Below are 16,791 nucleotides of genomic sequence, written 5' to 3'. Positions count from 1 at the left end.
TACCGAACTTCAAGTCTGTAAATCAAAAATTTGTCGAGTATATAGGTTGAGAAATATCCTCACACACACTTTTACATATATATATATGCTCTGCATGAATTTTTATTTCAATCTCATTTGATTAAATGTAATTCAGAGATGTTATCTCAAGAGTTTTTCCGCCATGAGTCCTAATCGACCATCTAACACCGACTGTATACACAAAGTGCAATTTACATTTTCGTACTTAATTAGATTCATCTTATCAGTCAGCAACGTTTCGCGATGAGTTCATCTAAACAAATTATAAGTTGCAAACAAAGCACATACGCAACGTTTATTCCAGACTCTGAGAGATTTCTCTCTTTTTTTTTTTTTTTTGTTTTTTTTTAAGTGTTTTTCATTCGAGGAAATAAAATTTGTAAAATGTGTTATTAATCCCAGTTGCTTGATTTTGGTAACTGAATTAAAGATAGACATAGTTTGTAGGTGAAATATAATTTTATAGTTTTTTTTCTTCCGTATTTTTTTCTCTTTTCTTTTTCCTACTTTTTTTTTTTTTTTTTTAAATCTCTTCCCCTCTTTATTTTGTTAATTTTAAACTTTTTTTGTTTTCAACATTTTTTGGCGTTTTCTAAAAGATTCAAATATTTTCCTTTTTCATTTTTTTCTTTTCTGTTCGTTCTTTTCCTTTTATTTTAGATCATTTTCCACTTTTTTTTTATTGTATTTTAATATCTTTTTTCTGTTTTGTTTGCTTCTCAATGTTGTTAGAATGAAACCCGCTGAATTTTATAAAATTAGTTTCTGCTTTATAAGTTAAAATGCACACGTAAATGAAGTTTGGTTTTCATTCCAGATGAAATATGGAAAATACAAGTTTTTGTTTAAAAAACATTTTCTCACTTATTTATTATGCCTGCACACAAATAAAACTCGGCATTCACTAAATAAATGGTTATATGAACTGGAAATTCACTGAAACATTGGTATTATGAACTGAAAATTCACTGAAACGTTGGTTATATGAACTGAAAATTCACTGAAACGTTGGTTATATGAACTGAAAATTCACTGAAACGTTGGTTATATGAACTGAAAATTCACTGAAACGTTGGTTATATTAACTGAAAAGTCACTGAAACGTTGGTTATATCAACTGAAAAATCACTGAAACGTTGGTAATATGAACTGAAAATTCACTGAAACGTTGGTTATATGAACTGAAAATTCACTGAAACGTTGAAGGTTATTCGGAAGTTGGAAAGGATAAAAAATAGAATTAATAGACAAAAAAATGTCTAAGAGAAAAAATGCTGTCTATATATATATATATATATATATTTGGATAATGTTAAAACATTGTAATTTTGCATACCCATTTCAGTATCAGCCAAATAGTGTAACGATGCGAAGCGCTGACTGTCATCTAGGCATATGAGTTTCAATCCTGGCTTGAGGTAGTTACTGGTCTAGCCACCCTGATGAGCTGTGATACAGCAAAACTGTACTGTATGTGGATGACTATATATATATATATATAAATAAAATCACTTATGGCTGAGCCCATAGCAATTAATATAAGTATTCAAACATGTTAAATAAAATAATTTTGCCTGTTTTTATTTCTCAATTTTGCCATTTCTTGGCATTCAGGCCAAGTTTTCTCCTTTTGTATTTATCAATGTTAAAAAAAATAATTAAAAAAATAATTTATATTCACACACATGTAAATATTTTCACAAAACGCTTGGGATACTTTAAGTAGGTTTAACTTCACGGTATGAATTCGGTATTATGGTGAATGGTGCCAGCCAAGTGTAATCTTCAAAGTTTTATAGACCTATTAGAAAAACCCTGCACCCATTCTTTCTTCCCCAATTTTTTAAGGGCTTCATGCCCATTTTTTCTTTGTAATTTTTGCAGTTTTTGTTTGACATGAATTGTAATTTTTTCGAACAATAAACTATATAAACAAGATCACAGTGTAGTATCTGTTCTGATGCTACGCTTCGCCTTTTCTGTCTTCGGTCAGTGAAGGAGAATTCCTTCATGACTGAGACAATTTTAATTTTTGTTCCTATTCAAAGTGCTTCTTTTTTTGGGAGCTGGATTTTCCCCACATTAAAAACCGACCTTGCATCTAACTCTGCCCTCGTGGGGAGGCAAGTAGATAGGAACATGAACTTGCATTCTCTTTCATGTATTAGCCTTTCTTCCAGTGCATCTTGTTAAACTTTGGAATATTTTTTTTGAACTCATGGAATCTGTATGGAATTTTAACGGAATCCTTTATCTAATCTATGAAGGTTACTTGCTCTCATTCTTAACCAGGTAGAAGTCTTAGGTGATTCACAATATTATTCTTAGTATTGCCCACACTAAAGCTTGAACCTTCAACCTCCAGAAAGATGTCAGTTACGACTGAATTAGTACTTACATGTAGCAACGCATAAACCATTTGGTAAAATTCTGTTGTAAGCGACATCCTTCTGGAGGTTGAAGGTTCAATCCTCAGTGCAGGCGTGTTACTTAAAACTTCTACCCACTCATGGGTGATGGAACAATAGCATGCTACCCCTGTGGATTAAATAAAAATTTTGTTCGAAATCCCATGATTCCTAAATTTTACAAGGTACACCTGAAGAAGATCAGAGATTACATCAGTTGAAACATGCGGTTAACACTCAAATCCAAATAATACAAACACTTTGTGTTCAATTATTTGCATACAATAGATAATTATGTTTCAACATTAAAATACCTCAAAAAGGGGTTGATTTACCTGAAACAGATAAAACCAGCCTATTTACAAATATATGTATTTATAAATATATAATTTTTTCTTTGCATTTGTAGGTCCTCTGTTGTATCACTTTTCCGACATGCCGAACGAAAGCTCCATAGAATTGAGTTATGACGATGTCAGGCAGGTCATTTTACAATATGGTTTCCAGTTTGAGGTAAGAACCACTTTTTAAAAATTTTTATTAATTTCTTTTTTTTTTTCCTGACACTTTCTTTTTTTTTCTTTTCTTTTTTTTTTTTGATAAATTGCCGCAAGTTTTGCAGACTCTCCATCATTTCCAGTCAGTGAGGTCGCCATTACAGTGAGAGGGCAATATCGACACGTTCAAAAGTGTTTGCTTCATCGGACCCCATTTTGTTTTTGTTCTGTTTAAGGCTATTCTGAAAACAAGAATGGACATTTCAAAGATGCGGCCATTCAATCTGACCCATGGACGGAGCTTCTGAGTGAAAAGCATGGACAACTCTAAAAACTTAGCAGCCTATAAAAAAAGACAATGATAATAATCATCTAGTGTATAAAGGAAAGTCGTTTCTTAAAAGTCAGTTACTACACAAGATACACTACACAATAGTGTGTAAACAATTAATCCGAATTGGGAATCCCCCCCAAAAATCGGAACAGTTTGTGATATCTGAGTTGGAAAATATTTAGACTGTCTTATTCTAAAAACGATTCTTGTAAATATTTTTAAAAACTTCATTTTCAATTAGTGGTTGATGAAGATAAAATGAACATACTTATTGTTTTTATCACTACTACTACTACTACTACTACTACTACTACCATCATTACTACCACCACTACTACTACCACTGCTACTACTACTACTACTACTGCTACTCCTACTGTCCAAACAAGCAATTGGTTATCGATACATTTGATTTCATTTCTGTTTTTTTTTTTGTTCATTACCCTCATAGAAACATGCTTGCTGAATTGAGACCATAGATAAAATATAGCAATATCAGAAAGATTTGTTGTTCTTAATTAGATATCTATCTATATAATATACTGCGAACAAATTTAGGTACAAATGATGAAATGGGACAAATAGATAAATCGGGAAAATGTCACAAGTGGTGGGAATTTGGTAAATTGGATTACTTAAGAGGACGGTTCATCAAGAACTTGTCTAGCAAGGAACGATCTCTTCTCTACTTTACCGCACCTTTCTCACAGGTACACCATTGCCAGTCTTTCTTCACTTGGTTGTTATTTTAGTGAAGTGCCACAATCTCTAGTAAGGTTGTCACGTTAAGAACTCGTTTGCCTACCACAACCGCAAAGAACTTCTCTTTCTTTCTCCATGTGCTTAATATCAAATTGAATTCCCATGAACAGTTTCTTTCCAGAAACTTCTATCTGTGGAACATATTACCACAGGACAGCTTCCTTGCAGACTACAACATGATTGTCTTTAAACTCAACATCCACAAATACAGGTCATCAACTGTCCTCATAATTAAATTTAGTTCATTTCATTCTTCATTTTCAGTCTTTTCATTATATTCTTCATAATTCAGTTGCTTATCCATCCATTTCATTCACTCGTATCTTCGAGTAGCATTTGGCCTTGCTAAGTGGTGATTCATTATTAAAAAAATAATCATAAAAAATAATCAACACTTACAGGAAAACTTTCATCTTTTAAGATGACTTTCAAAAAAAAAAAAATATGATGGCAACTAATATATGAAGGTTGTTCCAAAAGTAAAGCCTCCTATTTTTTAACTCAAAAAGTTGAAGAGCTACAAAGACAGGAGTGGTACCATTAAAATCAGCAACCTTTTGTTTTCCAAAATTTATTTTTCTTCTTAGTCACCTTTTTTCTCAATGAACTTTTTTCGAGAATTAAATGTCACATCTCTGCTTCCAATGCATGTCTATGACAGGAGTTGCTTTCTTAGAATCTCACACCGCCAATATCTGCAAGAGAAAGATGAAACTTTCAGGTGATGAATGCATAAGTTCATTCATCATAACAATGCAATTTGCAATCTTCTCTGATCCATTCAGGCAGAATAAAAAATAGGAAACATTACTTTTGTAATGCCCTTAGTATTAAATTAGCAATATGTTGTGGATTGCTTCAAAGTCTTTTTGTGAATTGGAATTTTTTTTTTTTTTCATCATTAAAAAAAGGTGCAGGAGTCTTTCATTATTATAAACCTGTTCTTTGATGAATATTCCAGCTAATATTGCTTCCAAATATGAGGGTCCTGGATTTGACCTTAAACTATATCCGATGGTGAGGCTCCAGCTTGTGGACTTTGGGGAGTGTGGAGCCACCCTTTAATTGCCATTGCTTCCAGCTCCACTCTGTCGGGGTCTCAACTATGGGTTAAATAGAAACTTGAAGATAAATACTTGAAATAGTCTTTAAATAGACTTGGAAAAAATATTCTATTAAAAATTTTTTCTTCAAAATAACTGGATTTGGCATTAAATAACCTGAAAAGGGTTGATATGCCGTAAAACAAAAACAACCAACCAAATATGAGATGAACTTTTCTCCGTACTAAGAAAATTGCTTTGTGTACAAATGGTATACATTATTGACATAGTGTTTTTATTTGTCTTCTTGACTTTGCAGCGAGTTAAATTAAGGGAAGCCTTCATTGCATGGAAACAATGGACAGTCTCTTGACGAAATTTAAATTAACACTTTCCATGTCTTGTCTGAACTTGGCATGCCATTTTCCTTCGCACGCGATAAGGGAATGCCTGCGAGCAACCGAAGAAAGCATATTGAATCTTCATTGTTTGATTATGACATGGAAACATGTTAGCTTTTACAAATCTTCTTAACGGTTGTTGTTGAAAGAAAGATTAAAATTTAATCAGTACTTCAATTTGTGTTGGCTGAGGGTGGTTGATAATTTTATTTGTTGAAAATGGCTAATAATTTGTGTTTGAGGGTGATTGTATTTGTTGAGATGGTTGATAATTTGCGTTTGTTGAGGGTGGTTAGTAATTTGTGTTTGTTGAGGATAGTTAATAATTTGTGTTGAGGGTGGTTGATAACTGGTGTCGGTTGAGGGTGATTGATAACTTGTGTTGGCTGAGGGCGGTTGATAATTTGCGTCATTACATCATTTGAATAAAATTATTTTTTCCTATTTTAAAGATTAGTATTCCACTTTTATCTTTCAAATAAAAAACACAATTTTAGTGAAAAGAATACATTAAAACTAAATCATGCTAAGATAAATAAAAACCAGGAAAACAGTAAATGTAAACTCTGTGGACAAAGAGACAAAACAGTAAACCACATCAAAAGTAAATGCAGCAAACTCGGCACAAAAAGGAATATGCAAAAGGAGGAGGGGGGGCGCATTAGAATAAACAACGGAGTGGATAATCTATTGCTTTATACAAAGAAAATAAAGTTTTTTTTTTCTTTCGTTCTCTGAAAATTTCGTTTCACTGAAAATATGATGCGTGTATCAGTTCATGATTCCCCCTCTTCACACGTGTCAAATAAAATTTAAATTTTGTATATAACCAAAATTTAAATTCATAGAGGGCAATACAATGCAGTTATGTAATGGGCAGACATCCATTTGACTTTGAAATGTGCATATCATGGCTATTGTAAACGTAATTCCATAGAAATTGAAAAAATATATATTGTATTAATAAACGTGAATCTGCATAGCTTATTTCACTATTATGTCTTCACTTCAGTTTGTGTCTATCCGTTACACCCTTGTATTGTCTTGCCTTCTATAAACGTACATTTTCTTATTATATATGCCAAACAATGCTTCAAGCGAGCTACATTAACATTAACTTTTTATTTTAAACTTTATGATTAACAATCTTTTTTTTTTTTTTTTTTTTTTTTTTTTACAAGGAGGTCACCACTTATCAAGGCCCGGAAGCCACTCAGGGATAAGGGTTATTGCATGTACAGTACGTTGTACGTTAGTGTTGAGATTTCATAAAGTGTCTACTTAAGGGGGCGGTTCATCAGGAATTTGTTTACGTTGGATTTGAAGACATCCAAGTTGTAGTAAGGTGGGAAACAGGCAGACGGCACAGAGTTCCACTGGCGTGCTGTTCTAAACCCATCAATTATTTTTGCCTCTCCAAATTCAACCCTCAAGTCCTGGGATGATGTAACAATGATGTGGAATAGATGTGACTTTAGAACATGATGCTTATGGTGCTATATAATGATATTGTATGGAAATCTTGTCTGTTGATGAAACCCTCCTAAGCTATTTCTTTTTGAGCATGATTGAGACCAAGACAAACAATCATGCTCGCAACATGGCCAACTTTCTGAAGACTGCCATGGTGGAGGTGTTTGCTGATATTGTCAAAGATACGGTCACCAAAGTCTGTGACAGATTTTGTATCTGCCTTGAGATAGTTATCTTGAATGCCGGCAGTTACATTTAAAAAAATCATGTAGTATGTAAGCCTGACTGTTGCTAAATAAATTGTCAGGTTTCTGTATATACAACTTTTGTTTTTGTTGCGGATTATTTTTTTTTTGTCAAATGTTAGATTTTGCAGCAATACACTGTGTGTGTCTATATATATATATATATATATATATATATATATATATATACACACACACACACACACACACACACACACACACACACACACACACCATGATAATTGTACACTGTTGTAGTTTCTTAGATGTAAATCCATTGAAACTGTAATGTTCATCAACAACTGATCAATAACAAGTGCAATTATAGTATTTTCATTCATACAAACATTTTTGGCTACATATATGCATGCATGTTTCAGCTGCCCTTCCTTTAGAAAAAAAAAAGTGTCATTCAATGGCACTTTTCTAAAAGTTGTGCAGCAGAAACATGTATGCACATATGTAGCCAATAATGTTAGTATAAATACAGCGCTCTTATATCCGGGTTACATTATATCTTAGGTTCTTATATCCGGGTTACACTGTACATTAACACAGGCTCTAATTTTGGAACAGAGAAAATCTCTCTTGTATCAGTTTTTCTTATGTTTTGGTCTCTTATATCAGGGTCACTCTGTATTTTTAAAATTTGGATGATATTTCTTTGGGATTATTTTGGATATTTTATTTATTTCAAATTTAGATTAAAAATAAAAAATCTGTGACAGCTAAAATCATATGCAATGATTCATTTTGTTTCCTGATTTAACATTTCATTCTAAAATCGCCCCGTCACCACTCCATAGCGTTTCCAAAAACAATTTTCAATATTCTATGCCATTTTTATTTCCTTCACTTTTTTACTTATCAGCGATGGGATTTATACACAATTACTGCAAGAAAAGCTGCAATGTTAAAATCATTTCTTTTGTTTTTTTTTACTGCATTGTAAAGATTTTTGTCATCTCTTTTGTTGGGATTCAGCAACTCTGATCAAGGCCAGGGTATGTGAGTTAGAGGGTGTGTGCATCGAAAGGTATGTACGTTTTGAGGGCGACAACAAAAAATGTATTTTGATCAGATTTCCAATGTTAAAAAAAAAAAAAAAAAATAGAAAAAGTCTTGAATAAATAAAATTATATGAAAGAAAAGAAAATTGAAGAATATTTAAGCTAAAAAAAAAAAAATATATATGTATGTATGTATGTATGTATGTGTGTACATATAGAGAGAGAACGAGAAAGACATGTATGTACATGCAAAAATATCCATTTTTAGGCAAGTGTGCTGAATAGGAAGATTAAGAAAAGAAATAAAACAGACTTTAAATTTCATTTCTCTTCATCTAATATATAAAGAAAGGTTGTTCGGATTTAAAAAAGTTTAACCCAAATAGCATTTAAGCTGACAAATCAAACTTTGCTCTTGACTAGTCAAATTTCATTTGTTATTGTTGTACCATGTTATTGGCAATATAATTATGTACTTAACTCTAATTCATTTCAAAAGTTACTTAGTTCAGCCCAAATGATTGCTAATATTGTCATTTAATTGTTATGTGCTCTATATTTACAACGAGCTTCATAAATCAAAGGAATGGTGTAAATAAAAGGTGAAATATAATTAAAGAAACATATTTCACACACACACACACACACACACACACACACACACACACACACACACACACACATATAAATAAATATATAAATATGCTGTATTTTTTTATTACCGTTTTATGGTCTGTAATGTCTGATGAAGTTACTGGATCGTTTAATACAATTCGGTAACTGAAACATGTGTAATTAAGCAGATAAAATGGTAATAAAAAATATGACATATATTTGCTCTGCAATAGTATTGAGCACTTTCTTCAGGTTTTTACTAATTACCAGTTTTTAACTTGAAACGTTACTCAGTTCGTAATGGATTAAATCTTTCTCATAAACTTATTTATAATGTAAAAATATTTTTTATAAAAATTTCGAAAAAAATCCAAGCTCAATGAATGTCTTTTTATTGGGTTTCACAGCATAAATATTGTAATATAATAATTTTCACAACTTACAGATATCAAGTTTTTGCAGTTGATTGTTTATTAGTTTTCAAAAAGTATCCATTAAAATATTGTTTCATATTGTAACTAACAAGGCGGGAAAATTATATCTTTACTGCATATTTAGTCACATACTCATAAGATGTTTACCTTAAAGAAAGAAAGAAAAAACGAAAATAAAGGGCAGAATCAGTCGGTTACATAAACCATGTAAGTTGTCTAACATGGTGTTTTTTTCTCTCTAAATTGTTTTAGGTAAATATCTGAATATGCAGCAAAGGTATTATTTTGCAGACTTGTTAGTTGCAATACAAAATAATATGTTAATGGATACTTTTTTGGAAAGTAATAAACAACCAACCTAGAAAACTTGATATTTGGAACTTGTGAGAATTTTTTTTTTTTTTTTACACACACACACACACACACACACACACACACACACACACACACACACACACACACACACACACACAGTTATGAAAATATACAAGGCAATTAAGCTACACAGAATATTCCACATTTCATTCTTGTGAGAATTCGTCAGGTTTAAGCATAAGCCTGATGAATTCTCACGAGATATATATTTTCATAACTGAAGTAATCATATATATATTATATAATTTTTTTACTTTTATAAAGTCAGTATTATAAGTGCTTATTTTGTGTGAGGAGGGGGGCAAGATAGGTAAATATACGTTTCAGTCTAAGTACTGATGCTGAGATTGACCTGTAAATCTAATATACGATCAGACTCTGCAACAAAAAAACATTTGCCTCAGAACGTCGACCTGTGGGTAGCGCTATATACATGTTTATTATTGGCATCCGACAACAGAAAGGATTTTACTAGACAGTTTATTTGTTTGGACAGACTGAGACCACATGCTGGGAAATGAATTAAATCCTAAAAAGGTAACCGAAGCTTCAAATATGACTAAAATATTCCTGCATATAAGAAATAAACCGTATTCAGAGTTGGATGTTTCTAGGTTGGAAAGAGCGATGCCTCTTGTCCAGTTTTTGCAATTTACGTTTTTTTTTTATGTTTTTGTTTATTTATTTTATATTTTTTCTGTGCATTTCTTTTTTTTTTTTGCTTATGTATTCTTTTTCTTACCTTAGCTACCATGTTGTGTTGATAATTGGTTCTAGTTAAAAAGAAAAAAAAAGCAAAGCAAAAATAGAGAAATATAAATTTGTAGCCCTGTCAGAAGATAGAGGTAGGGGGCCAGACATAAATACTCCTTCCTCCTAACAGAATAAAAAAAGCAACAACAAAACAAACTTTTTTCAAGCGCTATCATGTCATTAAGTGCATTTTTTTGATATGGCTGTACAAGTGGCCTCACATTCACTGGCATGATCACGGAAATTAACAAACAGAATTACAAATAGTATATGGTATGACCCCCACCCCTCTCCATTCTTGCTAGAAATAAGAATAAATATCAACAGGAGTTTAGCTCTCAGTTTGGAATCAAAGTGTTGCTTCTTGCCGCCACTCTCTTTAATTGTACATGTAAATATATAAATATTAGTGATATATTTTTTTTTTTTTATATCAATATAACTAGCCTAGGTGGCCGGCGTTGCCCTGGTGTTTGGAGGTGTGTGTTGAGCAAAAAAAAAAAAGTGGTAGTAAGCAGGCAGGCTCGAACCCATACTGCGACGGAGGAAAAGTATGTGAAAAATGTGACGTCTTAGCTGTTGCGTCCATCAGCACACCAGAAGTGACAAATGTTTAAATTAAGGCCATTCAATCGAAAAGAGGGATTGACTTTCAAAAATATAAGCAAAAAAAAATTACCCCCCTCCCTGTAGAAAAGTGCCGAGTTGAGGGTAAAGGAATTAATGTTTTTAGCCAATTTTTCGATATTTGTCGTTCGAAGGGTCGAGCTTCAAAACAATATCGATCTCGTGAAAATCCGTCACCTATGTCGAAAGTTTTAGGCAGACATATATACATACATACATTTAAACAGACAGGTGAGATTTATATTATAGATTACTGATTCCGTTCGAAATTCCCAATTCTGATTCTTTTTAAATTTCTGCATACAGAGTTGTTTTTTTATGGAATGGGATGTGGTCCGATTGCTGTAAAAAGAACTAAGTAATGTATTCATATATACGAGGTATGTTCGATATGAGAAAATGTTAGGAGAGATATCTATGTTCATAAGCTTACAAAACTTTGTGCCCTTCAAAATAATGGCCTCCTTCATTTACACACTTCTCCATGCATCTCTTCTAATCCTGGAAGACCTCCTCAAAGTCCTTCTTTGGTAGTCCCTTCAGTTAATTTTCCGATGCCTCTTTCAGCTCTTCTATTGAAATCTGATTCCTGGGGCTGTCTTTCATGCATGGGAATAGGAATAAGTCGCATGAGGCTAGGTCAGGGTTGTAGGGTTGGTGCTGTACCACTTTCATTCCCTTGGTCAGCCATCCAGATGGTTACCAGCGTTCACTTGTGGCATGGGGCATTGTCCTGGTGGAACTACCACTGACCACTTCTCCACTGCTGTTGCCTCTTCTTTTTTAGTGATTTTAGTTTTACTGGTAGTTTCAAATCAAATATCATTTCATCATTGATACAAGTGATGAAAAATTAAGTTTTGTAACAAAAACAAAAAAAGTAAAAGAATCGTTTTATGAATCGGAAAACAAATTTTTTCAAAATGTTCTGATTTTTTTCGATTCCAGCATTAGTAAATATATTTGAGGGCAAAAAAGAAACACTGTCATGTGTAGTGAATATGTTTACAAAGAAAACTTAGTCGAATTGCGTTCACATCTCTAACTGGACAAGAGGCATCGCCTTTTCCAACCTAGAACCATCCAACTCTGAATACGGTTTATTTCTTATATGCAGGAATATTTTAGTCATATTTTAGCCTTCGGTTACCATTTTCAGATTTAATTCATTTCCCAGCATGTGGTCTCAGTCTGTCCAAACAAATAAACTGTCCAGTAAAATCCTTTCTGTTGTTGGATGCCAATAATAAACATGTATATAGCGCTACCCACAGGTCGACGTTTTGAGTTACAGGTTTTTTTGTTGCAGAGTCTGATCGTATATTAGATTTACAGGTCAATCCCAGCATGCAAGAGATCAGTGTGCTGAGAAATAAAGTCCTGTAATTTTTCCCTGTAGAGCAGAAGAGCATCGACTTCACAGCCAGCATTGGTCAATAATTTACATTCAATTACATCCTTAAATGGGCGTGGGCGCCAGGGAAATCCTTTTTAGTAATTACTTTTCCGAACTCATCGTCAATTATTACCAACATCGAAATGCTGAATCTTCAACTGTATCTTCAGTAATTACTGCCTTCCATAGTTGTTGTCGTCTCACCATGTTTTGGCCAACTAATACTCTGGTTGGCTTTTGGTAGGATTGAGACAGACAATGCTTACCTGGAACTGTATAGGTTCAACATCTCTATCCATTGTGCCATGGCCTCGAAGGGTGATCAAAGTTGGATTTTTTGGTCTCATTAATCCAAGTTTTTTTTTTTTTTCAATAATTACTGAAGATACAATTGAAGATTCAGCATTCCTACCCCACCATGGTTAACAACCTGATGAAGGCCAGAGGAATAGTTGGCCGAAACATCATTGAACAGCAACTATAAAAGATGAGGATAATAGTCCACAAATAAATAAAATATACAAATATTCATGCCCTAAAGAATTCCAATGATTAAATAATATATATATATATACCTTGTCGATGTATGTGCAAAAAGTCTCTACCAAACTTCTCTCCGAATATTTGGTCTACAGAATTGAAATTCGATATATAGGGTATTTGGACCTGTATGAGACATTTGATTTGGTTTTTGGCAGTAAAATAGCTGCTAAGAAGTCAAAATTTAAAAAAAAAAAAAAAAAATAAGATTGGCCTGCCGTAAGTACATACTCATTTTTTCTGCAGATGTTCTAATTTAAAGTTATGAGTTAAACAACATTATTTTTTTTTGTTATATGTATGGATTTAGATTTTACGTTAACGGATAAGGCTGGGGAGCTATGTTTTGCTTTGGATTCTAGTTGATGGTACAAAAGTTAGGTTTTTTTTTTTTTGGTTTTTTTTTTTTACTTTTGATTATCATTGTCCTATATTCTATGGCAATGGTGATCACGAAAAGTAAAACATATCTGAGATTTGGAAAAATCTTATTAGTTCTCTGAAAGTCAACGAAGCCAGGTTTTGTCAGTGAGGGTACGTTTTTCAGTGTTATGTATTAATTTGGAAAATTCTGAATGATTCCTAGAGTAATCTATTGTATAAATGAGTTGTATCTCTGTATATATACAGAGGAATGGGCTTGGTTGAGAAAGACTGCTATCTTTAAGTACTTTGCTGAGCTGACCTTTTTTTACAACAAACCAGGCATATTGCCACTGAGAAGTTCAGCAGTGAGATGTCTGCTCACATTACATTTAATCTTCTACAGGTTAGTACTGTCAAAGAAGCAGGAAACAAGGATGGAATTCCAAAGTCGAGTGATCCAAGGGAAGGAACTATTAGAGTAGAAGGTTATATGGCATTTAGTGACCTAAACAGGAAAGGGGTAGAATTTTGTTGCTTGTCTGGTTGATCAGGAGTATGCGCATTGTAGAGGCATAAATGCTATGAATTCATCAGAGCATAAGTACTTATAAAACAGACAGAACTACAACATGGAACAGAGGTTGGAGCTTATCCAATAGCAGTGGGATGTATAAAGCTGAAGACTCTTTATTGGTTTAAGAGTGAGAGACTTTTGAGTGGTAGATGCTCCAGCCCAGATGTGGCAACAATACTACATGCATGGACGAATTGTGAATTTGAAAAGATGTTTGACCTGAAAGAGGATTGATCTGAAATCTCCGGAACATAACTTATCACATCATCTGTGTGGTTTGCATCTTTATCTGCACCCTTCCACCATTCCTTCTAGATATCAGCGATTGTTTTATGCTTTTGTATATTTTTTCTTAGTTAATTACAGGTCTGAGATAATGAATCTCGTCACCTAGGCGTGTTTTGAAAAGAATATATTTTTCTTTGATCTTAAATAATACGTTGAAGTTAAACGTGTTCTCGCCTTCGTCTTTAGCCAATCAAAACTTGGTCTTATGTTTAGCTCTCAGCATCTTGTGATCTGAAATCTCGGGAGTCTTGAAAGTTGATCTATTTCATAAATGTCATCTTGTTGAGTGTTTACGTAGTAAAATCAATTCAGTGTTTTTTTTATCTGTCTGGTGAACCTGTCACTTTAAATCATTTGAAATGGTTGAAATTGTTTTTTCTATCTAAATTTAGTTGGGAGCCATCGAATCACCATCTGTGCCCCCCCCCCTCTCACGGCACACATTACATCAAAGATTTATCCATATAACTGCGGTGTCTCACTCGTATCTCTATTTCCTCCTACTTTCATTCTTTTTACCTGATTTATATGTTATTAATGGCATTCATCTAGTAAAATCATTGTAGTTTATAATCTTTATTTGTTCGCACATAAGGTAGAAAACTCCTATTATATTCAATTCAAAATGAGTTATCTCCCTTACTGATTTTTCTGCAATATCTGGTCAGATCATACTCTACATATCAGCTCTGATACCCCTGTTAGTGAGGCTGAATATATAAAGATTAATGAACTCTAGACAATCAGTTGGCTGCATTAGTTTTGCTATGTTGAAAGGAATGATAAGAAAATGCAGAAGCCTTGTAATGGAATGCCAGAAGAAAGTTGGATGATTCCATAAAAACTATCAGCAAGAATCTTGGGCAATAGAATTTGAATGAAATCAATCTTAAAGATTGCCAAACTTGGAGACTGGGATTACAGGCTGCCAGAAAATGTCAGGCTCCTAACCAAGAGAAGTAAGATGATAAAATAAGTCATTTGTAGCAAAGCATAATTTATTGCTAATAACATGATAAAACAATAACAAATGAAAATTTGCTAGTCAGAAGCAAAGTTTGATTTGTCAGTATAAATGTTATTTCAGTCTGACTTTAAAAATCAGACAACATAATCATGCAGGTAATTGTCTCTGTGTTGATTATGAAGCAAAAGAAAACGAATTAATTTAAATATACCCCAATCAAAATAATCACTGAATATCTTTATACATTGAAGGGAAGTAATCATGTCATGAGTTATTTCCCTTGATTTTTGCAAAAATAAATATTCAAAAAATGTTTTAAAACTTTCTTGGAATATAAAAGAAACATTTGTATTCTTTGTTTTTATCTTGGTTGTGGTAATCCCAACGATGTAACCTCTGACCTTCTTCAGGTGCATCTTTTGGAACTTAGGAAGCTAACAGTAAAACGTAATTGCTTTAATAATAATAATATATGCATGATGTTCGTCCATCGCTTGCGAAGATGACCATGATCATGCAATTGTTCTGTGGGTTCGAAGATGGTTTGTTGATGACAAATTAAAGCTCTATAGTATTTCCTGCATGTTCAACACCTGTGTTATAATTCTGTATCGGGTGTTGACTACTCTCTTTTCTAATGTCATTTTTTCTTTTGTGTTCTTCATTACGTGCAGATGCAGCAATTGTAGCCCCTTTGTCAGTTGCTGCTCACCAGGAACATCTGTCTTAGGTTAGTTTTTTTCCCATGAGTTAGAATGCAAACCAAACTATTTGAGGGAGCCCCTCAGATTGTCCTTGAACCGTTTCTGCTCCCCTCTTGCAGGTCTTTTTCCCTTTAGGAACCTTGAATCAGGCATGTGGCATATATGACCTGCCCAACGAATCTGGCATTGCTGTAACATGGTGTGTACTGATGGAAGGTTTGACCGGGCGAAAACCTCTGCATCTGGTATCTTGCCTTGCCACTTGATTTTCAACAATCTACAGAGGCAGGTCATATGGAAATGGTTCAGTTTCTTGGCATGTCTGGCATATACAAGTTTCACAAGCATCCATCCATACATACACACACACACATATATATATATATATATATATATATATATATATATATATATATATATATATATATAATGAGAAAGTCTTAATAGTAAAGAAAATATAAAAAATATTAATTTGATCATATTGTTTTCCTTTTCCAGTCTATAATGAAGGGTAATGTGTGTTTGTATGTAAATAAGTATAGATCCGGCCTATCTAATAAATGTTAACAAGTAATAAAAAAAAAAAAAAAATGAGCCTTTATCTAGCCCTTTCCTCAAACAAAGCTCTTTTAAGTGATGAGGAGAAGCAAGAAAGTAAATAGTAAGTCAGACATTACTTGAAATGAATTCGGAAATCTGATGTAATTCTTCGATTTTTTTTTTTTTGATATGTGAATACTAATGATTACTAGCGAATACTAGTGATTACTAATGATTACTAGCAAATACTAATGATTACTAGCGAATACTAGTGATTACTAGCGAATACTAGTGAAGCATAATGTGCCTGTGTATCCCATTCCATCCTCCTCTTCCTCCTCCTCTTTAATATCGATTCTGGTTTTATCATTGATGATAGTTTTGGGCTGCAGAAATGTTTACCTTTTTTTTGTGATGC

At 33.1% G+C, this 16,791-nt stretch overlaps 1 protein-coding gene across 4 annotated transcripts in view; it reads left to right on the top strand.

The window, feature by feature from the left end:
- Positions 1–16,791, top strand: part of LOC145245740 (carnosine N-methyltransferase-like) — a 380,463-nt gene that overhangs the window by 238,227 nt on the left and 125,445 nt on the right. For all 4 annotated transcript variants that reach the window (XM_080107334.1, XM_080107333.1, XM_080107332.1 and 1 more), the window contains exon 7: positions 2,839–2,942. In XM_080107334.1, the coding sequence (XP_079963460.1) occupies positions 2,839–2,942 (104 nt within the window). The remainder of the gene's footprint in view (positions 1–2,838; positions 2,943–16,791) is intronic.

The sequence above is a fragment of the Euprymna scolopes genome, chromosome 23 (genome assembly GCF_053919585.1).
Source record: "Euprymna scolopes isolate OS-2025 chromosome 23, ASM5391958v1, whole genome shotgun sequence".
Lineage (NCBI taxonomy): Eukaryota > Metazoa > Mollusca > Cephalopoda > Sepiida > Sepiolidae > Euprymna > Euprymna scolopes.
Note: the sequence above shows the minus strand (reverse complement) of the source record. Positions and strands in the feature narration are given on the sequence as shown.